Here is a 23,527-nt window from a genome sequence, read left to right on the forward strand (position 1 = left end):
TCCAATGGTGAGAGCCAAAGTGGTGTTTTTACCTCTAATAAATTCTTGTATTTATCCCATACGCTATAGAATTTTTTCCTAATTATATGATTTGTAAATCCTTTATGAACTTTCACCTTTTCATACCATAAATATGCGTGCCAACCAAAAATATTGTCATGACCAGTGCTTTTTTTCCTGGGGGGATGCAGGGGTACACATACCCCTAAACATTTTGTGAATCTAAGTTTGGCCTCATTGAGGGGCAGGATTTCAATATGAGTAGGAAAATGAGAGTACCCCTAAACTTTTTTTTTTAAGAAAAAAAAGCACTGATCATGACTTTCTAAGTCTAGAACAGTGGTACCTTGGTACTTGAACGGCTTGGCTCCAGAAACTGTGTCTGTGGTATTTGAAATGAGGAAGAGACATCACCTTCATGGGTTACCATGTGGAGCTTTGGAACAGGGAGAGCAAGTTCCAGGACACACAATGGACTCCTCTGGGGTCCTGTTCTCATCACACACTGCCTTGGCATAATGGGAAGGAAAAGGAGATTCAAATCCTGTTGTCCTTGTAAACAGCAAGTGGTGGGGCAATCAGGATTGTCCTTCTTAAAGCTGCTCTAATGGGATGATGGGCTGCTGGTCAGTGAGAGAGGATTTGCTTTGTATGCAGAAAATTACCTGTTCAATCCCCAGCATCTTCAGGTAGTGCAGTGAATGTCCCCTGTCTAAACCCCCCCCCCCCAAAGACACCACTGAAGGACAGAATGGGGGGTGTTTGTGTGAGAGGGATCCTCTCCCTCCCCCCACTGAGATCTTGATCTAAATCAGCCCTCTCAGTGTCTTCTCATAAAGGTAAATCTGTGCAGAGTCCCAAGCAAAGGATCCAATGTTGCCAGGATTGTGTACACAGACAGTTTAAAGTGGATCTGATATATTCCAGGTATACGTGGTTTTCACATTGCCCACACAATGTTATACTCATCCAAGTGGCAGCCTGCATTCTCCCCTCCCATATTTAATTCAGGTTTTTGATCAGTGGATAATGCAGTAGGGTAAGAAAATCCCATATAAAATCAAATATTAGCTAACTGTGGATCTTTTTAAAAAAAGAAAAAGAAAAAAAGATGTGTAGTGATGTTTTGCTGGGTGCCATCTGTCACAACACACTGCTGACAGGGCCCTTTGTGACACACATGGTGGTGCTTTGGGCTGCTATCGTTGTTTTTTACCCACTGGACTGGTCTACTGGTGAATATACACATTTAAAGGCTGCTAAACAAATACCTTCCCACATGCCCACAGTGGACCTCAGTGTTCCAGAACTCAGGCAGAGTGAGGGACCAACATCACGTGGTGTCAAAGTATCTCACCAAGCATCACCCACTTGGGGTTTTATTTCAGTGTCAAGCCAAGCTTCAAGGTATACAGACTGAAAGCCTATCAAATCCATTTGGCATAGCTGCTGCTGAGGTGCCAAAATAATTAAAGAGAAGAAATCTTGAATACAGTAGTTAGCAGGGATCTTCAGCGTCAGCCAGGAGTTAACCAAAAAGTAGTCAAATGGTTTTCAAACTCAAGTTATCTTTAGAGCACCTCTTTGATTATATTAGGGAAGTGACATTTCTGTGTGGGGAAATCCCACAGCGCCTGGCCATTGAGCCTCAGAGGCCTGCCTGGGCGAGGTTCCGTGCTTAGGTCCCCTTGCCCTGCTTCCCGCTCGGCATGGGCTTCTCACAGATGTAGTAGCACAGGTAGCTGCAATAGACGTCGTTCCATTCCCCAGAACCCCAGAGATGCGCACAGTCTTCGTTCCCACTGTTATTCGGTTCCCCTGGCTTCCAGTACCTGCATTGAATGTTAAATACTTTGAAAAATATCAAAAATCCAAGATATACAGAATTTGATAGACTTCCCTCTTGATGTCTTTTTCATGGCCAAAAAGCAGTTTGGGTGGGGTGCAGGAAGAGAGATTTGGACTGGGGCCATAGTGCCTGAGAGGTCTAATCATGCAACAGAACTGATCCAAGTCCTCTGGCTATTAGTCACAAATATATTGGGGTAGTGGTGTTCTTGCACTGTGCCCCTGTGTTTGAACAGGATTGCAGTGCTCCACTCTTCCCCCTTATGCCATTTTCTCACTGAAATCATCTCCACTGCCATATCTTGCTGTAGGCAGTCCATGAGGACTATTTTTCAGAGCATCTATGGTGGATTTCAGTTCAAAAATGAAAAAAAAAGATCCAAGGACATACTTAAGGGGATGTAGAGTTTGACCCTTTAGAAAAGCATTTCCCAACCTATATGTTGTTGGACTACAAATCCCATCAGCCTGGATCATTGTCTATGCTGGCTGGGGATGATGGGGACAGTAGTCCAACATTTGGGGTCCCAAGGCTGGGAACAGTCAGTGTAGAAGGAAGCTTTTGGTGAGGTTCTGCTTGAAAGAACATCAGTCATGTGAGAATTCCTGCTGGCAGAATCTGAGAAGAGAATGCCATTTCCAAATTTGTTTTGACCGCACTTGATGCCAGCTGCATAACAAAAGGGATGACAACTGCTCAGTGCTTACGTGAAGCCCGAGTAGTAACTGCTGCCATCAACCCATCTCCACAGTCCTTCAGTATCTCTGTCCGTGAGGCCCATCCAATAACGGTCATTCCTGGTCCGGGTCATAAGGAAATTCTGCATGAGAAAGAAAAATCAGATAAATGTGGCCATGAGAGTACATGGACTTTCTGTTGGAAGATGACGTTTAGGAGGATCCAGAATCAGTTTCTCGGCCATTGCTGTGTTGGGTTCCACAGGGTTCAGTTCTGCCATGGGTACTGCATCAGCGTAGAGCTTTATGCAGCCAAAGTAGTATGACCCATGTGCAAGAAGGAGGCATCAACAGACTGGTGGTGGTCCCTAAGGTTAGCAGAAGTACATTTTGTCGGGGGGCGGGGGAGAAAACCAAAACAGCTCAATGAGATCTGAGAATGCTCAGTGAAACACTGCCTGGCTGTTTGTGTGCAGGAAATGAAAGCTGGGTGTCAGGGAGTATTGGACTGGAGGCTCCTGGCAGAGGGTGCAGTTTCCTGGCTGGCTGGCCCTCTGAAAGCACGCCATGTGGCAACATTTTGTGGTGAGCATGGCTGGCCACTCAAGGCCCCTCCAGCACAGAACCTGGTGGGAAGAGTTGCAGCTCAGTGGCAGAGCATCTGCATTGCTTCCTGAAGGTCCTGGGATCCATCACCTGGCAGCTTCAGGTCGAGCTGGAAAAAGACTCCTGCCTGAAATCATGGAGTGCTGCTGAGAGTCAATGTAAACAATCCTGAACTAGATGGATCATTGGTCTGACGTGATCTAAGGCTGCTTCCTAGGTTTCTATGTTGAAAAGCACAGCACAGCACAGAGCACAAGTAGCCGGTTTATCAAGGAAGAGGCAAATCCTCCCAAGTTGAATTCACTGGAAAATTTTGAAGGCATTCAGAGCCAGGTACAGGTGTACAGAAACACATCCACTGGGCCAACCATGGACAGTATGTTGATACAGGGGAACATCCGTAGTGGCGGTCAAACTGACTTTCAGAGATGTTTGTCCACAATTTTCTTTTTGAGGAACCCCTGATAAGCATTCAGGAAAACCCCAGGTTCTCTGGAGCCCAGTTTGGAAACTGTAGCCTGGCTGTGATCGGGAGATGCATGCCAAGTAAGTTGGAATAAGGCAACTAAGCCCCCCAATCTCTCTGGGTGCAATGGTTTCCCCCAACTTTCCCTGATTCCTCCAACTCCAGCACACCAGCCCTGGCCATTTCCTTTCTTTTTACCTGTTCAGGCATACTATCAATGACAACCAGCTTTGAATTTCTGACAGCGCAATCATCCCTGGCCTGCATCCAGTTAGTTTTCTGCAGGGAGAAGTAGTAGCATTTTCCATTGTGGTATTCCCATTCTCTAGTGTCAGGATTGCATGGGAACACTGAGCAAAGGAAAGAGAGACAACATTAGCCAATGGCTTGAAAAGTAAAGTAAAGCTTAGAGATGTCTGAGAGCACAGAAAGTGCAGTAGGCTGTATCTAGCTATGCAGTCGTCCATCTATTTAAAGGAGGAGGAGCTGGCAAAGTGGTGCCCTCCAGATGATGTTTGAATGCAGCTCCTACGTTCATAAGAAGAGCTCTGTTGGATCAGGACCAGGGCCCAACTAGTTCAGCATCCTGGTCTCACAGTGGTAAGCAGATGCCTATGGGAAGCCCACAAACAGTCCTCTCTGCACTTGTAATTTCCCAGAAAATGGAAGTTCAGAAGTTGGCTGCCTCCAAAAATGAACATTCTGGCTGGGACTGGTGGTAATCAGCCTGCTTTCACATGACAGTTAATTCCGTTTTAACAACTGTTCCAGACCCTCCAACATGTCATGACAAAAAACTGGGACACCATCTTCCGGGGCTGCACTTCTGCACAAGTTACATGACCTGTGCAAGATTGCAGTCCTGAAAAAACACTTTATTAGGGCACAGTGCCCCAAATATATTGCCTCCCCCCCCCAAATAAAAACTTTTCTTAGGGGAAAATTGCAGTGCGAAATCAAGCAATATTGCAGCGCCCAAAATGTTTGCCATGCTCTCACGAGAAAAAACAGGATTTCTCATTTCCTGGGACGGTTGAGGGCTATGCTGTTCCCTAACTGTAAAGTTCTGTATTATATGTGAGCTTTCACAAAAGCCACTTCTGGAACTGTAGAGGAGTATAGTGCAAGTTTAGTGCCCATTTCTGTCTTATTTGCTCCCAGAAAAAAATCTGTTTGCAAATAATATGGAAACAAATGCTAAACTTGCACCATATTCCACTATAACTCTGGAAGTGGCTTTTAGATCATGTGAAAGCTCAAATATAACATGAATTGCAAGTGGAGAGTGCTGTTCTGGACTCAAAGGGTCTTTGGACAGGTTCAGCAAGGCGCTTCTGATATTCCTTTTATACTTGAGATCAATTAGGAGAGGTTTGAAAGCTCATAAGAGAAAATCACTGAGGGCCACCATGGCTATGTGAGGCGCCACTCCCTAGGTTTCAAGCTCTGCTCCCTGATGTTTAGGGTCTGAGATTCAGCAGAACTGATCACCCTAGAGAAGAATATAAGTTTGGGGTGGGGGGAAGTAGGCTGTAAGCAGAGACCTTTCTAACCCCTGGATCCAGCAAGTGTTAAAATATAAGTCCGGCTAGTTTCCAGTGTTGAGGTGATAGTCCAGGTGATGGGCCATTAAGGAAAACAAAGTGGATCTCTGAGAGGGTATTTAGGAAAAAGACAAAGGCAAGAGTTGAGAGTTCAGTGAGTGAGCCAGAGGGAAAAGGAGCAAGCTGGAGAGAGAGTCAGAGCAACAATTGAGAACATTGTTTGATACTTTCTGTTTGGAATCCAAGGCTGTGGCTATGCGAGAAACCAGACCTTCTTGGGCTTTTAATGCTGTGATCCCCTCCATTGTAGGATCGGGTTGCATATGTATTTGTAAATAAATCATAGAGACACCACAGTCTCCGCTAAGCCCCATTCCCAAAGGAAACATGAACCTTGGGTGAGAATCTGGAAGACCTTGGATCTCACACCATGCAGGGATTGGAGTGGCAGGCAACAATATGTTACAAGACTTACATTCATAATCATGTCCCGTTCGTGGCTTTGGACTCTCATCAATCAATTCACTCAGTTCTGATGAAAGTGTTGTTGCTTAAAATTTTAAAAGAGGAAAAGGGGGAAATGTTAGAAATTTAAAGCTGAAATGAAACATATTACATGGCAGACGTTATGATGCACGGAGGTGTGATATGGTTTATTATTATTGAGAGACAGCAAATCAGGAGAGGTTTAGCGATGAAATGCTTAGTAATAACTTTGAATGTCAGTGTCATGCTAATCAATCAATTAACTTTGAAACAATGCCTCTCTTTCCCACACCCCTCCAAACATCACAAAGTGGTTTGAAGTTGGCATTACGCTAATTGTATAACAAATTATCTCCTAATATAAGAGGGGGCAGGGTTTCTGTTGAGTCAGGTGATTAGCTGTGGGAGGAGCTTATCAGAGCTCGCAGGGCAGCAGCTGAAGAAGGTGCAAAAAAGGTTTTTATTGTGTGTGTTACTTGTGGCTGATTAGCTGCTCTCCCTGTGCAAAGGTCAGAGGGGGCAGGGTTTCTGTTGAGTCAGGTGATTAGCTGTGGGAGGAGCTTATCAGAGCTCGCAGGGCAGCGGCGCGCAGTTTGATCCATCTTTTAGATTTAGGGGAGCTAGTCTCAAACGTTTGTTGGGGGAGACCTAGGTTTTTTTGGGGGGGGTTATTTGTCCTGTCTTCACGCTTTTTATGATGGAGGACCACTGTAGTCACCCCCAACGACACGTTTTCAAGATGGAGGGTGAGGGAACAGCTGCAGTCGCCTGCAGTTCCTGCGCAATGTTTGCCATCTTGCCAAAGGTTGCAGGAAGCTTTACCTGCAGCAATTGTATGTTGATTGCCCTCTTAGAAGACAAAGTCCAACAACTGGAGAAACGTGTAGCTACGCTCCAAAGAATTAGAGAGCTGGAGCTCTTCTTGGAAGCAACAGAGATTGTCCCCCACATAGTTCCGGGCAAAGACCTGGTTTCCTGGGACAAATGACCGTGGTGCGTTGGCACAGCCTGGGGGTTCAGCCACGGCAAAGTCTGGGTGTAGCCGGTCGAGCGGTGACCTGAGGCGGCGGCCCATAAGCAGTTCCGCAGGACTCCTCCCTGTGGCCGCATGAGGGGTGATGTGTTGCGCGAACAAGTATTCGGCGACCCGCTCATGCCAGTCTCCCCGGTCCAGGCGCGCCAGTGCCTCTTTTGTCGAGCGCACCATTCTTTCCGCTTGCCCGTTGCTGGATGGATGAAAGGGTGCCGTTAGGGCATGGCGGATGCCCAGTCCCAAAAGATACCGCTCAAACGTGCCTGATGTGAACTGCGGTCCGTTGTCAGAGACAAGGACATCAGGACACCCATGCGTTGCAAACAGGCCTCGCAGCACCCGGATGACAGCTTCGGTAGTGGTGGAGGGCATCAGGGCGACCTCCAGCCATTTGGAATAGGCGTCCACCACTACCATAAAGGTCCGGCCGTGAAAGGGGCCAGCCAGATCGATGTGCACCCTCGACCAGGGTGTCTTTGGCGTCTCCCACGTGTATCCCTTAGCTGCCGGTGGTGCAGGCCTCGACTCCTGGCACGCTTGACAGGCGGACACCCAGGCAGTGATGGCATCGTCCATATTAGGCCACCAGACGTAACACCGAGCCAACGCCTTCATTTTGACAATTCCCGGGTGGCCAACGTGCAGAGCCTCCAGGACGCGCTGACGGAGTCCCTGGGGAATCACGACGCGGTCTCCCCACAGCAGACAGCCGCGATGAGCTGAGAGTTCATGTTGTCTGGTTGCGAAGGGCTGGAACTCCGATGCAAAGGGCCCTTGTGGCCACCCCCTCCACACCCAGTTGAGCACCCGGCTGATGGTGCGATCCTGGGCAGATGCGGAGGCCACAGTGGCAGCCGACACAGGCGCTGCCGGAAGATCCTCAATCAGAAGGAGCGATGAAGCTGGAGCCGGGTCTTCCACAAATGCTGGAAGAGGGCAACGGCTGAGGGCGTCGGCATGGCCCATCGATTTCCCCGGGCGGTGGATGAGCCGGTAGTGGTAGGCAGCCAGGAAAACAGTCCATCGCAGCATGCGTGGTGAGAGGACCGGTGGAGTTGGACGATCACCGGCGAGGAGGCCCAGGAGTGGCTTGTGGTCAGTGATGAGGTCAAAAGTCCTGCCATAGAGGTATTCATGAAACCTCTTCACTCCAGCCACAAGTGCCAATGCCTCCTTGTCGAGCTGGCTGTAATTCCGTTCCGTCAGAGATAGTGTCCTGGAAAAGTAGGCGAGCGGTGCTTCTCTTCCATCTGGAAAACGGTGACTAAGGACAGCCCCGATGCCAAAAGGTGAGGCGTCGCAGGCAAGGACCAGCGGCCTGGATTCACTGTACTGTACCAGCACACTGTCCGAAGAAAGGAGAGCCTTGACCGCGTTGAAGGCCGCCGTCTCCCGATGACCCCAGGCCCAAGGCGTCTTAGTGCTAAGGAGTCGGTGAAGAGGCTCAGCCACTGTGGCTTTGTGGGGCAGGAACATGTTATAAAAGTTCAGCAGCCCCAGGAACGCCTGCAACTCCGTTTTGTTCTTTGGAGTGGGGGCCTGCTGGATAGCGCGGATCTTGGATGTGGTTGGATGAAGACCGGAGGCATCGATAAGATAGCCCAGGAACTCTACCTGTGGAACGGCGATCTGGCACTTCTCCCTTTTTACCTTGAGCCCGGCCTCCTGGAACCTGGTCAGCACGGCACGGAGGCGCTCGAACAGCTGCTGGTGTGAGTCTGCAGACACCAAGACATCATCAAAATATGGTACCACGCCCGGAAGCCCTTGCAGGAGACGCTCCATAAGGCCTTGGAAGATGCCAGGAGCCACACTCACCCCGAACTGCAACCGGCGGCAACGGAATGCCCCCCGGTGGGTGACGATCGTCTGGGCTTCAGCAGTGGCATCATCGACTGGCAGTTGTTGATAGGCTTGGGCAAGGTCCAGCTTAGCGAAGACCTTACCCTCACCCAGGGAATGCAGCAGGTGTTGGACAACAGGAACCGGATAAGCATGCTGCTGAAGTGCCTTGTTGATCGTGCACTTGTAGTCAGCGCAGATTCTCACCGACCCATCTGGCTTGACAGGCGTGACGATGGGGGTTTCCCACTTTGCGTGGTCAACCGGCTCCAAAACTCCTTGGGCGATCAGTTTGTCCAGTTGTTCGTCCACCTTAGCCTTGAGAGCAAAGGGAACCCGGCGTGGCTTTAGCTTGATGGGGGCGACTTGTGGATCCAGGCTAAAGGAGATGGGCGTACCTGTATATTGGCCCAAGGTGCCGTCAAAAACCTCGGCAAAGTCTTTGACCAGACCCTCAGTCTCTGCGTTAGAGATGCAGTTGATGCCGGTGACTTCCAGGCCGAGGGCATCAAACCAGTCTAGCCCTAGGAGGCTTGGCCGCTGACCTTCGACCACCACCAACCGGAGCAGGCCCGAAAAATCCTTGAAGGCGATCCGGAACCGGCCAACGCCTACCACGGGAACGTCGTTTCCCTGGTAGTCTCTCAGGTGTACGCGGTGAGAGTCGAGTTGCCTTTTGGACACTCTGGGTACCAGTCTTTTGATGGTGCTCCATGACACGATGGACAGGGCAGACCCGGTGTCGATCTCCATGTCACATGGAGCTCCTTCAATGAGCACCGTGACGTTCAGCTTGCGTCTCGTAGGCGAGTCGGTTTGGCCAATCGTGGTTCCAGACGGGCAGCGGCAGTTGGTGAGAGCGAAACAACTTTCCTTGGCAGACTGGAGTGAAGACTTGGACTTGCGAGTCGATGAAGGGGGGTTGTCAGACGGAGCCGATCGGCAGACCTTAGCGATGTGGCCCCTTCTGGAACACCTCCTACAGATGGCGTCTCTGAATCGACACTTGGCACGGGAATGGTTGCCTCCGCAGCCAGCACATTCCGGTTGGCCCTTGGACTTCTGTTGGAACTTCCTGCGCTCCCGCTTTGTCTGGTGCACATCATCGTCTTCACTGGAGGATGCCTCCTCACTGCTGGCCTCTTCATGATGCACCGGAACGGGCTCCCTAGCAAGACGCAGGCTGCTGGACTTGCGGATCTCCTGAGCGGAGCGTTCAGCAGCTTCTGAGGCCACAGCCTCCTCAATGGCTTTCTGTAGCGTGAGGTCTGGCTTGGCTAGGAGACGCCGTTGCAGATGGATGTCCCGGACCCCGCAGACGATTCGATCCATCAGGGCATCGTCTAAGTCTCGGAACTCACAGTGCATTGCAGCCTGTCGCAGGGCGGTGGTGTAGTTGTTGATTGACTCCCCCTCTGCCTGGTTCCTGTGGTAGAACGCATGGCGGGCAGCAATCTTGGACGGCTTTGGTGCGTAGTGGTTGCGGAGCTTCTCTTGGATCGTGTCCCATGGTGATGCCTGGACTGCTTCAGGCGCAACCAACGCTCGGGCCGTCTCAAACACCTCAGGCCCACAGAGGCTGAGGAATAGGCCCCGCTTCCGATCCTGTGATACTGCTGTCAGTTCGTTGGCTTGGAGGTAGCAGTCGAACCGAGCGAGGTAGGAGTCCCATGATTCAGAGGCTGGCGCAAACGGCGGTAGAGGCACAAGTGAAGCCATGATTCCGATGCCGGCGTGAAGGGCGATGGATGGAACACAGTGCTCTAGCCAGAACAGTCAGCTCTGAACTGGTTCTGCCCAGTGATTTCGCTCAGTGATTTCGCTCTGTGATTCAGCTCAGTGATTCAGCTCAGTTCAGAGGCTGGCCGCATCTGGCTGTGCTCTGATGTCCATCTATCCCACCTTCGTCGCCAGTATTAAGTCGTGGGTTGACATAGCAGCCGGCACAGCAATTTCTTCAAGTAGCTCTTTATTCTGGTAAGCTGGAATAGAACTGACTGTGAACAGCTCAGCCGGCCTGTATTTATAGGCAGCCGGCTGTCACATTGTAACCACAACAGCTCAGAGTTCCCGCCTAAAATAACTGCCGCGGACCTGAGTGAAAACTATCTACAGACCTGAGTGAAAACTATATACAGTATCCCCCTGTTGGCCCAGGGTGAAACTACACTACATAACAAATTGTATGTTGATTGCCCTCTTAGAAGACAAAGTCCAACAACTGGAGAAACGTGTAGCTACGCTCCAAAGAATTAGAGAGCTGGAGCTCTTCTTGGAAGCAACAGAGAACACCGTCTCCACCAAGGAGGAGACAGGGGACACCCCTGAGAAGGAGGCTAGTTCACCAACACAGGTGCCAGATATATGGAGAAACGTGACTCAAAGAAGTAGGAGGCCCAGGGTTCGCTCTGATTGTTTAGAAATACACAATCACTTTGAAGTCCTCTCCCCTAGCATGGAAGACGAAGAACAGACGCCATTTGAGGATCTCTCCCTCATTACAGTCAATCAGGTATATGAAGACGAGCAGCAAAGTCAGTCCTCAGGGAATGTGCAGGCGACCTTGGAACGGACAGCTCACGGAAGAACCCCGACCAAACCTAAGAGGAGGCGTGTAGTGGTGATAGGGGATTCCCTACTGAGGGAAACAGAAGCAGTGATCTGTGGGCCTGACAAGATGTCTCGGGAGGTGTGCTGTCTCCCCGGGGCTAAGATCCAAGATGTAACTGAACGACTGCAAGGAATCATAAAACCCACTGACAAATACCCCTTCCTCTTGGTTCATGTGGGAACCAATGACACTGCAAGCAATAGCCTCCAGAAGATCAAAAGAGACTATGAGGCTCTGGGCAGGAAATTGAAGCAATTAAATGCACAAATTGTCATCTCATCTGTCCTCCCAGTTGAACGATGTGGCCCAGGGAGAGAGGGAAAAATAGTGGAAGTGAACAGCTGGCTTCGCAAATGGTGTAAACAGGAACGGTTTGGATTCTTAGATCATGGACTGCAGTTTCTTGAAGATGGACTTCTGGCAAGCGATGGGCTGCACCTCACAGCGGTTGGGAGGAATGTTTTTGCCAAAAATCTCAGAAACCTCATCAGGAGGGCTTTAAACTGACTAATGTGGGGGAGGGAGACAGTGCTCCTGAAGGTAGGAGTCTATCAATTGATGAAGATGATCATCCAAATGTCATAGACCAAATGGAGCAAACACCACACAGACCTAGTGGTGGGAGGAAAAAATCCTTAAATAAGAGACACGGGGGAATGATTAATGGACTTCAATGTCTGTACACTAATGCGCAAAGCATGGGAAATAAACAAGATGAGCTTGAGCTCTTGGTACAGCAAACTAAATATAGGCATCACTGAAACCTGGTGGGATAAGTCCCACGATTGGAATGTAATAATGGAGGGATACAATCTAATTCAGAGAAACAGACCAGACAAGAAAGGAGGAGGAGTGGCGTTATATGTCAGGGATGTGTATACCTGTGAAGAGATCCAAGATTTAGAACCTCAAAGCCAAAGTGAGAGCATTTGGGTCAAAATTAAGGGAGAGAAGAATAACAGAGACCTCATTGTGGGAGTTTACTATAGATCCCCAAGCCAAACGGAGGACATAGATGATGCCTTCCTGGAACAGATGGCCAAGCATGCAAAAGGAAGGGAGATAGTAGTAATGGGGGACTTCAATTACCCGGATATTTGTTGGATGTCAAACTCAGCCAAGAGCATAAGGTCAAACAGATTCCTCACTGCCCTTGCAGACAACTTCATTGTCCAGAAAGTGGGAGAAGCAACAAGAGGAACAGCCATTTTAGATCTGGTCCTAACCAATGTTGATGACCTGGTTAGTGGGGTAGAAGTGGAAGGATCATTAGGTGCGAGTGATCATGCTCTTCTGAAGTTTACTTTACAGCGGAAAGGAGCAGCCAAGCATACTAGGACTCAATTTCTTGACTTTAAGAAAGCCGACTTCATAAAATTTAGGGAAGTGCTGGGTGAGATCCCATGGACAGTAATACTAAAAGAAAAGGGAGTTCATGATGGCTGGGAGTTTGTTAAGAGGGAGATAGTAAAAGCACAACTTCAGGCAATACCAATGAGACGGAAACATGGAAGGCGCCTAAAGAAGCCAGGGTGGCTATCTAAAGAACTTTTAACTGAGTTAAGATTAAAAAAGGATGTGTACAAAAAATGGAAAAGGGGGGAAACCACCAAAGAGGAATTCAAACAAATAGCCAGCACATGTAGACACAAAGTCAGAAAAGCTAAAGCACAGAATGAACTCAGGCTTGCTAGAGAGGTTAAAAGCAACAAAAAAAAGGCTTTTATGGGTATGTCCGTAGCAAAAGGAAGAACAAAGAAACAGTGGGGTCACTCAGAGGAGAAGATGGTGAAATGCAAACAGGGGACACAGAAAGGGCTGAACTCCTCAATGCCTTCTTTGCCTCAGTCTTCTCCGATAAAGAAAACAATGCCCGACCTGAAGAATTTGGAGCAAATGATTCAGCAGAGGAAACACAGCTCAGAATAACTAAGGAGATAGTACAAGAATACTTGGCTAGTTTAGATGTAGTCAAGTCTCCAGGGCCAGATGAACTGCATCCAAGAGTATTAAAAGAACTGGCAGATGTGATCTCAGAACCACTGGCAGTCATCTTTGAGAATTCCTGGAGAACAGGCGAAGTCCCAGCAGACTGGAGGAGGGCAAATGTTGTCCCTATTTTCAAAAAGGGGAAAAGAGAGGACCCAAATAATTACCGCCCAGTCAGTCTGACATCAATACCAGGGAAGATTCTGGAGCAGATCATTAAGCAAACAGTCTGTGAGCACCTAGAAAGGAATGCTGTGATCACCAATAGTCAGCATGGATTTCTGAAAAATAAGTCGTGTCAGACTAACCTGATCTCATTTTTTGACAGAATTACAAGCCTAGTAGATGAAGGGAACGCAGTGGATGTAGCCTACCTTGATTTCAGCAAGGCATTCGACAAGGTGCCCCATGATATTCTTGTAAAGAAGCTGGTAAAATGCGGTCTTGACTATGCTACCACTCAGTGGATTTGTAACTGGCTGACTGACCGAACCCAAAGGGTGCTCATCAATGGTTCCTCTTCATCCTGGAGAAGAGTGACTAGTGGGGTGCCACAGGGTTCTGTCTTGGGCCCGGTCTTATTCAACATCTTTATCGACGACTTGGAAGATGGACTCAAGGGCATCCTGATCAAATTTGCAGATGACACCTGTCAGGGGTTCAGGGAGTGAGGCACAGATGAGGGAGGAGACTGAGAGCGAGGGGGAAGAATCCAGGAACGAGGAGGAGGAGGATGACAATGACTTGAGGGCTTCCATGAGTCTCTCAAGTGAATTGGAGGATTCCCAAAAGGGGCGCCCCTGGTCAGGCCAAGGGGAGCCACAGGGGGGACTCGTCAGGAGCAGGGGAGCAGCAGGGAAACCCCGAGTGGGAGTGGGAGATCGGGGCAGGCTTCCCAGCCGGAACGGAGTGAAGAGGGTGGAGTTCCCAGTGTGACAGGCGGAGCAGAGCAGGAAGCAGAGAGGGGAAGGAGATCGGGGCAGGACGTCCTGCCGGAAGGGGCGGAGAGTAGTACAGAGAGTAGTATAACTGTCGAGAGGAAGGTCAGGGGTAGCGAACGCGCGCCAAGTTCAAATGTGGAGGCGCGCGGAAATGCGGAGAGCCCGGAGGAGGAGCCTGGTCCCAAAGCATGGAGGAGGGGGGAGCAGGCGTCTGGGGACTCAGCGTTAGGGGAAAGCAGGAGGGAAGGAACCCAGGGGGGCAGAAAGACCCTGCGGAAAAGGAAGGACAGGAAGAGGTGGACCAGCACAAGCCTCTTAAACTGGTGTAGAGGCGGAACTGATTCAGAGGGGACTTCAGCAGTCTAAGCATAACAGACGTGGGGCTGCGCGCCTCGGCTGTGGAACAAACAATGTACTTCAATAAAGACTTTTGTAAATAAAGTGGACTTGGCGTTGGTCTCTTGTGAGCTGGGACCTGAGGCGGCCCTGACAACACCAAACTGGGAGGGGTGGCTAACACCCCAGAGGACAGGATCACACTTCAAAATGACCTTGACAGATTAGAGAACTGGGCCAAAACAAACAAGATGAACTTTAACAGGGAGAAATGTAAAGTATTGCACTTGGGCAAAAAAAACGAGAGGCACAAATACAAGATGGGTGACACCTGGCTTGAGAGCAGTACATGTGAAAAGGATCTAGGAGTCTTGGTTGACCACAAACTTGACATGAGCCAACAGTGTGACGCGGCAGCTAAAAAAGCCAATGCAATTCTGGGCTGCATCAATAGGAGTATAGCATCTAGATCAAGGGAAGTAATAGTGCCACTGTATTCTGCTCTGGTCAGACCTCAATTGGAGTACTGTGTCCAGTTCTGGGCACCACAGTTCAAGAAGGACACTGACAAACTGGAACGTGTCCAGAGGAGGGCAACCAAAATGGTCAAAGGCCTGGAAACGATGCCTTATGAGGAACGGCTAAGGGAGCTGGGCATGTTTAGCCTGGAGAAGAGGAGGTTAAGGGGTGATATGATAGCCATGTTCAAATATATAAAAGGATGTCACATAGAGGAGGGAGAAAGGCTGTTTTCTGCTGCTCCAGAGAAGCGGACATGGAGCAATGGATCCAAACTACAAGAAAGAAGATTCCACCTAAACATTAGGAAGAACCTCCTGACAGTAAGAGCTGTTTGACAGTGGAATTTGCTGCCAAGGAGTGTGGTGGAGTCTCCGTCTTTGGAGGTCTTTAAGCAGAGGCTTGACAACCATATGTCAGGAGTGCTCTGATGGTGTTTCCTGCTTGGCAGGGGGTTGGACTCGATGGCCCTTGTGGTCTATTCCAACTCTATGATCATATGATTCTATGATAAGGGTGGGAAACCTGTGGCCCTGCAGATGTGGACTGCAACTCCTGTTATAGACGCCCCCATATATAAGATTTCCCCTATTTTGGGGGACTCTGATTTAAGAAAATGGGGGATGGTCCCTGTGTATAAGACACCCCCAAATTTTGGACATTATTTTCAGGGGGAAACGTAGTCTTATACACGGAAAAATACGGTATTTTATTTCATAAAACCACTTGATTGTAAACCTCAAAGTGCTTTACAAAAAGATAAAACAATAAAATTAAGAAAAAAGTCACAACCCTAGTTTAAAATAATTGAGTAGACTTATCTAAACAAGAATATTTTAGCAGGTGCCAAAAAGAGTACAGTGAAGCCTGCTTGATCTCAATAGGCAGGGAGTTCCAAAGTGCAGGTGAAGACCCAGTTCTTATAAATGTGGAACGGGCATTATGTGACGCCTGTTGTAGTGCCAGTTCTTTCAATCAATGTGGTTGAGTGGCGCATGTGCAGTAATCTATTGACCATGTTTGTTTGGGTTGATGGGCGATGGAGACCAGTAACACGAGTAACAATGGGAACATTATATTAGACCTTTTATGGGCCTCTACACAGACCAGAACCTTGTTGGTTGTGTTGCGGCCGCTTTACCGCCAGGATCTACCATGGGATGAGGCAGCTTTTCCTTCCCAGGTGTCTGCTTCTGCTCTGTGGGTCCTGGACTCTCCCAGCTCTGTCCTTTGGGGCATCTCGACTCTTCCAGCCAAGGTTCCCTCACGCAAGAGTTGTCTGGGTTCCTCTTACCCTGCTCTTAGCTCCAGCCAGGCCTTAGGGATCCAGCCCCTGGTCATCCAATAAAGTTTCACTTGAGGATCCCGGATATTTCTCCCCTGCTGCCCTATTTTTGGCACCGCAAGCTAGAAGTTCACCCCACAGCATCCTTGTTCTCGCCATCCCTTTCCAGCCTAGCAGAACATGGACAGTTACTCTCCCAGGCCATTGCTTAGCAACTTGGTGAGATGGGGTGGATGCTTCAGAGAAGAGAGTGTGGCCTCCCTCACTGACCAGTCTAACCAGGAGACATGCACGAAAACCCACCCTGCTCCTCCTGGCCTGGGAAGTCAGGAGATAAGAGAACTTCAATAATGTGTCACCTGCATGCAATATGCCCCCTTTTTCGGTCTGGACAATTTCGCTGGCTTTCCATCCCTACCTCTGCCCCTCTTACATCAGGTGGTAAAAGCCCTCAAGGAAAGCAGGAAAGAACCTGCCTGTGGGATTCAGCTCTCTCACCAGGAGAAACTTCAACTAGAGGCCCTCAGACCACCACTAGGGTAATGGGAAACGTAGTCCAGAAACTTATGGGGACCATAGTTTGAAGAACCCTGAGTTAGTGGATGGGGGCCAGCCAACACGCTACCCACTTCATAAGGATGTTGTACTGGGACATTTTGGGGAGAAAAGAAGAAGAAGAAGAGTTTGGATTTGATATCCCGCCTTTCACTCCCTTTAAGGAGTCTCAAAGCGGCTAACATTCTCCTTTCCCTTCCTCCCCCACAACAAACACTCTGTGAGGTGAGTGGGGCTGAGAGACTTCAAAGAAGTGTGACTGGCCCAAGGTCACCCAGCAGCTGCATGTGGAGGAGCGGAGACACAAACCCGGTTCCCCAGATTACGAGACTACCGCTCTTAAACACTACACCACACTGGCTCTCTGCTCTTAGCTCCAGCCAGGCCTTAGGGATCCAGCCCCTGGTCATCCAATAAAGTTTCACTTGAGGATCCCGGATATTTCTCCCCTGTGGCAGATGATGTGGCAGATGATGGCAGATGATGGCAGACTGCTGCTTCCTCATCCCCACCAGTGGCAAGTCTGTCTCCATGAACCCTTAAAAATCCCCCAATTGCCAAAACAGGACCCCCATCAAATCATCACCTGTGAATGGAGTGGTAAATGTTGGCAGTGGATTTTTGCCTCCCGCTAGACTCCATTTACCCTTCCCTGGAGACCCTGAGGCAAGGACTCTTGGCGCTTCAGGTCAGATTTCCAAAAGTTGGCAGCACTACAACTGAGCACAAATCAGCTTTCACTTCCCTTCATTTAGTGATTTTGCTCATTTTTGTTTAGGTGATAGTTATTTTTCTATCTAGTTTAGTCAGATTGATTCACACCCTATGCCATTATGAGCAGGGCTGATTATTGTTGTGCCAGTTGTGCTAGAAATATTTATATTGAGGGGCAGCATAGAAATCTTTAAAATAAATATATAAATTCATTCATAGTTATTAAAGAATAATAAACCAACACATACACCTCCCTTTGTTTCTGATGGAGACAAAGCCAAGAAACAATGTCCTTCATAGATGAAATGTTTTGAACGATAAAGAGGGAAATGGTCAAAGTACCTTTGGAAAGAGCCACGATGCAGAAAACAGCAGCTCCCAGGACAGAGACCATCAGCAGGATGCAGATGTGGAAGAGCGGCCTCCGGGTGAAATTAAGGTAACTTCTTTCTTTAAATAAAGAAAAGAAAAAGAAGAAAAAGATATAGCCATTCTTCCATGACTGCTGGAATCATGCAAGAACCTTTATTCCAACAGAGTTTCCAGCAAGAGCTTTGAGTTGAGGATATGCACCCATTGTGAGCGCATTGTGATGAGTGTGCCAGGCCCCTGTAATCCCTGGATGGTGCAAGTGTTAAAATCTAATCTAGCTCTGTGCTAGATGGCAAATGGGTGGGGCCCCTCACTCAGCTCAGAGATACCGTAGTTGGAAGGATAAAGCCTGAATTGAGAGTTGAGAGTTGCTCTGATGTGAGCTACAAGCAAAACAGCAAATGGGAAGCGAGAGGCAGAGCAATGATTGATTTCTGTTGGAATCCAAGGTTGTGGCTACCGGAGAAACAAGACCCTTGCTGTGAACTCCTCCATCGTAGGCTCAGGTTGTATATAGGAGCAAATAAACCATATATCATAAAGACACCAGAGTCTCCGCTGTGCCTCATTTCCAAAAGGAAACACAAGCCCCTGGTAAGTGCCTGGGATCCCTGGAATCTTGCACCCCCCACCCCCCGGAGACTGGGGTGGTGTGCAGCGGTATCACACTTGCCTTGGTGCAGCCTTTCTTGCTATCTTACTGCGCTTGCATGATGTCTTGAAACTTTCTTGAAGTATCAGCTGTGTTGCTTGCTGTGCTGCTGCAGCCTTGTGTTGATTTTGTGGGGGGAGGGGTTATTATTATGAACTAATAAAGCAGAATAAATATTGCACTATGGTGGGGTTAAGAAACAAACATGCCCACAATAAAGCAGCAGTCTTGGAAGGGCCCCTGGAGTCACTTTCGCCCCTCCACCTCTGATTTCCTTAGCTGCTTCTGTGCCCGGCAACCTGGCCTGATCATTAAAAGAACCTCTGGATGGCCTTTTTTCTTAAGCATTCATTCGGATTTGCTATTACAAAGCTTACAGGTCTTTATTTAGCAGGCATCCTTTGTTTGCAGGGAGGTTCAGTGACAAAAGAGGGACAAAGGATTTGCTTGCAGGTCTTCCCATTAGCCATTTGCTCACTGCACATTTTTCAGTGCATTTCCACCTGTCACTTTCCTAACTGTAAAAAAATCTTTTTTTAAAAAAGTGAATTTGTTGCAGTAAGTTGACTAGAGTGCTTTAATTCACATTATTTGTGCAAACCTCAATTTCCAGTAATATATGTGGAACCAGGAAGTGCTCAGCTCCCTAAAGTAGAATAGTGAAAGCAATTATTTCTTGGCCCGTTAACTCCATCTTGTCTAACACCCCCCTCCCGCCCTGCCTTGCATATTTTCAACATAGACTTAATAAGCATCTTTGAAAGCCTGTTGGCTGAAAAATAAATCTGTCTTGTGGCATTAGACAAGCACATATGTTGCAGCACAGAAAACAGGGGGGAAAGCACAAGACAGAATAAACAAACAAATAAACAAATACATAAATGAACTATTGGACAAGGTACAATAGTGTCAAATTGAGATCTGAGCCAGAGACTTCCTTGCCACAGTCAACTCTCTTAACTGCGACAGAATTAAGCTTGCGCTTAAGTGCCAAAGAGGAGGAGAAAATATTTACCTTTATATGTCTGGAAGTCATCTTGCATTTTTTCTTCCTCCATCTTGCAGAAGTCCTTTCCCCCCTCCAGATCTTGACTTTCCAAAATGAGGACTTTACAGTTTACCTTGGCTATTCCATGAGAAGAGTTAATCAGTAACTTGCATGGATGGCAGAGACCACACCTCTGCCCCTCTGCCCTCAGCCTGCCTGCCAGTTTTTAAAATGCAGTGGCAGCTGAAACATCCTTCATTGAACTGTGGTCCAGAGAGTTCTTAGACAACATGGTAATGAATTTAGTGCCTGTTCAAAATCTCTGTGGGTGGAAATCAGTGCTATAGTCTCCTTCCATGAAGTATCAGCCTTGATCCGAATGGGCAGTGTGTGTATGTATGTATGTATGTATGTACAGTATGTATAAATAAATAAATAAATAAATAAATAAATAAAGAGTTGGAAAGGATCCCAAGGGTCATCTAGTCCAACCCCCTGCAATGCAGGAAACTCAACTCAAGCACCCATGGCAGATGGCTACCCAAGCTCTGATTAAAAACCTCCAAGAAAGGAGAGTCCACCACCCTCTGTGGGGGACTGTTCCAGCTTTGCCAGAAAGTTCTTCCTGATGTTTAGTTGGAATCTCCTTTCTTGTCACTTGAAGCCATGGGTTCGAGTCCTACCCTCCAGAGCAGGAGAAAACCAGTGTGACCCATCTTCCATGTCACAGCCCTTGAGATACTTGAAGATGGCTCTCATATGTCCTCTCAGTCTCCTCTTTTCCAGGCTAAACATCCCCAACTCCCTCAACCGTTCCTCATAAGGCTGGTTTCCAGACCCTTGATCATCTTGGTCGCCCTCCTCTGCACACCTTTCAGCTGGTCAGTACAGGTAGCGACCATTTTTCCAAGCGTGTCCACTTGATGCACTTCACATACATGCTTGCTTCTGGCGACCCTGAAGTGGCCCCCAAATGGAGCTGGGGGCGGAATGGGACGGGGTGGTCTTATGCATGCTCTGCTGGTGCATGCAGGGGTCAGGAACAGAACCCCTGTGCAAAATGGTTGCTGCCTGAATCCTTCTTAAATTGTGGTGCCCAGAACTGGACACAGTATTCCAGGTGTGGTCTCACCAAGGCAGAAGGGAGTGGCGCCACTTCTTCCTTTGACCTGGACACTCGACATCCATTGATGCAGCCTAGAATGGTGTTTTTTGCTGTTGCATCACACTGTTGACTCATGTTGGGCCTGGGAGTAAAGAGGCAGGGCCCAGGGGTTAAAAACCAGAGCTAGAAATCTGATGCCCCCCCCTAATGTTTGCTGGGTGATGGGAGTTGTAGTTCAGCAGCAACTAGAAGGACAAAAGTTCTCCATATCTGAGCAAAAACAAGGAAACTGGAGGAGGAAACTGTGACTCTCTACAGGTTGGATTGATTGATTGATTTCATAAAATTTATACAACACTTTACAAAGAAAAAATATCACAAATTTGAAACATTCGAAAGTTTAAATACTAAAATAGATTAATGTTACCTCAACTTTCTAAGCACCTGGCTAGGCTTGTCTAAACAGGAAAATAGAATAGTGAAGGCACCTGATCTCAACAGGCCAGGATGTCCAAAGTGTAGGTGCTTCAACACTGGTCCTCCTCTCCTGCTCCTCTCTCTCTCTCTGATTTCTGGCCATTGGCAGAAATCAAGGTTAGGAGGCAAACACAGTTGAAATCAATAGTCCTTGTTAGTTTAGGCTGCAATAAGTGTAAATATTATTACACTTTCTAATCAGGGAACAGATCACTGTTACACACACACACACACACACACACACACACACACACACACGTACCTCAGTTTATGAACTTAATCCCTTCTGGAAGTCCATTCTTAAACCGAAACCGTTCTTAAACCGAGGCGTGGTTTCCCTAATGAGGCCTCCCACTGCCGGTGCCCTTTCACCATTCAGATTCCGTTCTTAGACCGAGGTAAAGTTCACAAACTGGGACACTACTTCCGGTTTTGTGCAGTTCATTTCATAAACCAAATCGTTCTTAAACAGGACTGTTCTTAAGCCAAGGGGTGTGTGTGTGTGTGTGTGTGTGTGTGTGTGAGAGAGAGAGAGAGAGAGAGAGAGAGAGAGAGAGAGAAGATGTTTAGCTTTCCACTGATTGCATTTTTTGGTCAGTAAGTCCACTCTGAAAAGTTCATAGAAAGGGGTGGTGTAATAAATACTGAAAATATTCACGTAATAAATGAAAGGTGCCATCCTATACTTGCGAAACCCTGGTATGCCAGAGGAACTCAGGATACACGGCAGCAGAGTGACAAGGATTGCCAGAAAAAGCCCAGTGAGATGGGGGAGGATCACCCCCAGACTGCACTGGTGTGTGAGGCAGTCAGTTGCAGGTGGAAGTCAAGGAGGGAGAGGACAGATGACGGCCAATGGCTCCTTCTGGGATCTACCCAGCAGGGCAAGCCTCTCTGGCCAAATTGCAGGGAGGGGGATGCTCTGCATGCTGATTTTTGTCCTGGCTCTATTCTTTGGTGACTTGACAAAATGAGTCGCCTCTGACCTTGTGCTCTCCACATGTTATGAGTCTTGAGGCATCACCAAGCTCAGGAGTGGCATGGCAGCTGGATGACATAAGGGGGTGGGGGGAGGCTGAGACTGGAGACCAGAGACTGGAGGAGATGGGCACTTTGCCCCAGGCTGGGGAAGCAGGATGCCCATCTCTCTTCTTTCCTCCTTGGGGATGGGGATGCCACAGAGTCAGAAGGGGAGGGCACAGCCTGGTCACCCAGCACCCGATGGCACTCCCACTGGGGGGAACAGTTGCATCCTCCCCAACTCATGCTCAGGGATCTTGCAAGGCACACGAGTTGTGAGTAGGTCTGCCTTGCTCTATAGCCCTGCTGCTCCTATAGATTTGGAACGGGTGCCGAAGCAGCAAGCAGTCGTCATGACTTGTCTGTGAGGTGCTCATATGATAAACATTACTTATGCACATAGCAAGCTACATAAACTGGCGCCCACAGCCCAGTTAACTCACCCCTGACTTAGAGGCCCTTTCCCAACTCTCATCCATCTCTCAGATAAGGAAGCAGCTGACAGGCAGGCAGCGTGAAAAGACTCTCTTTTCCCAGCTAGCTATTTCCCAGCTAGCTATGAGCTAGTGGAGGTCCCACTGCTGACCTCCGGCCTTATGCCAGCAGAGCAGTGGCATTTCTCCCTTCCAACCAGTGTCCTATGAGCATATGTCTCCTCTGTTGGGAGACATAGTTTCCTGGATGATATGTATTCCTACCTATCGGCTCAAGGGCCAGGCATCCTTTGAAAGTCCTGCCTCAGGCTCAGAGAGCTCCTGACCATCAGCCTCAGGTTCTGCAGGTTCCTGGCCACCAACCCCAGGGCTTAGTGTCAGGAACATGGAAGACCAGTTCCCCAGCTGGTGGTACAGCAGGCCTAGAGCTCAAGGCTAGGGCTAAGCCATACACAGAGTTCAAGACTGTTAGCTGTGGTTTTTTTTAAAGACTTAGGTGTGAGAAGGTCAAGCAGTAATGGGCAGCATCTAATGAAGTTCCAGAGTCCAGAGACAGGCTGAGCTAAATCCCAGTGGTCAAGACAACACTTCCACCCTACCCTAAAGGTTGGTACCATATGGTCAGGGACTGGTCAGATGAGGAGGAGGGGTGGACACCAACCACCACCCCAGGAGGCTTCTGGGCAGGAGGCAGGTGCAGTTAGCATGGACCCAGATGCGTGGTGGTGGCACGCTAGGAAATAATAGAGGAACAGGAGCAAGCTAGCAGGTGCTCCAGTCCTACACAGAGACAGGAGTCTGAAGTGGGAGAAACAGCACAGCAGGCAGTGGACACAATATCAGTTGAAAGCCTGGTAGAACCTCCTCCTCCTCCTCCTCCTTGAACCAGGCATTCTTAGGGCGGAAAGTCAAAGAGAGACAGAAAGAGTCCTTTGCTGGCAGCAGGAGGGGTTGGGAAGCTAGGAAGTACCGCAAGGGGGGGTGGAGCAGGCATTCTGAGCAAAGTCTCAAGATTGGGGGAGCATA

General features: G+C 48.6%; 1 protein-coding gene across 1 annotated transcript; it reads right to left on the bottom strand.

Moving 5' to 3' along the window:
- Positions 1 to 1,343: 1,343 nt before the first annotated feature.
- On the bottom strand, positions 1,344 to 19,638 carry LOC114592769 (hepatic lectin-like). Its single transcript, XM_077923720.1, has 6 exons — positions 19,493 to 19,638; positions 17,796 to 17,903; positions 5,618 to 5,692; positions 3,797 to 3,948; positions 2,557 to 2,669; positions 1,344 to 1,832 (listed from the first exon to the last, which is right to left on the bottom strand). The coding sequence occupies exons 1-6, from the start codon at positions 19,533 to 19,535 to the stop codon at positions 1,679 to 1,681; spliced, it is 645 nt and encodes a 214-aa protein (XP_077779846.1). The 5' UTR covers positions 19,536 to 19,638; the 3' UTR covers positions 1,344 to 1,678.
- Positions 19,639 to 23,527: the final 3,889 nt, after the last annotated feature.

This window comes from Podarcis muralis, chromosome 2, assembly GCF_964188315.1.
Source record: "Podarcis muralis chromosome 2, rPodMur119.hap1.1, whole genome shotgun sequence".
NCBI classification, from domain to species: domain Eukaryota; kingdom Metazoa; phylum Chordata; class Lepidosauria; order Squamata; family Lacertidae; genus Podarcis; species Podarcis muralis.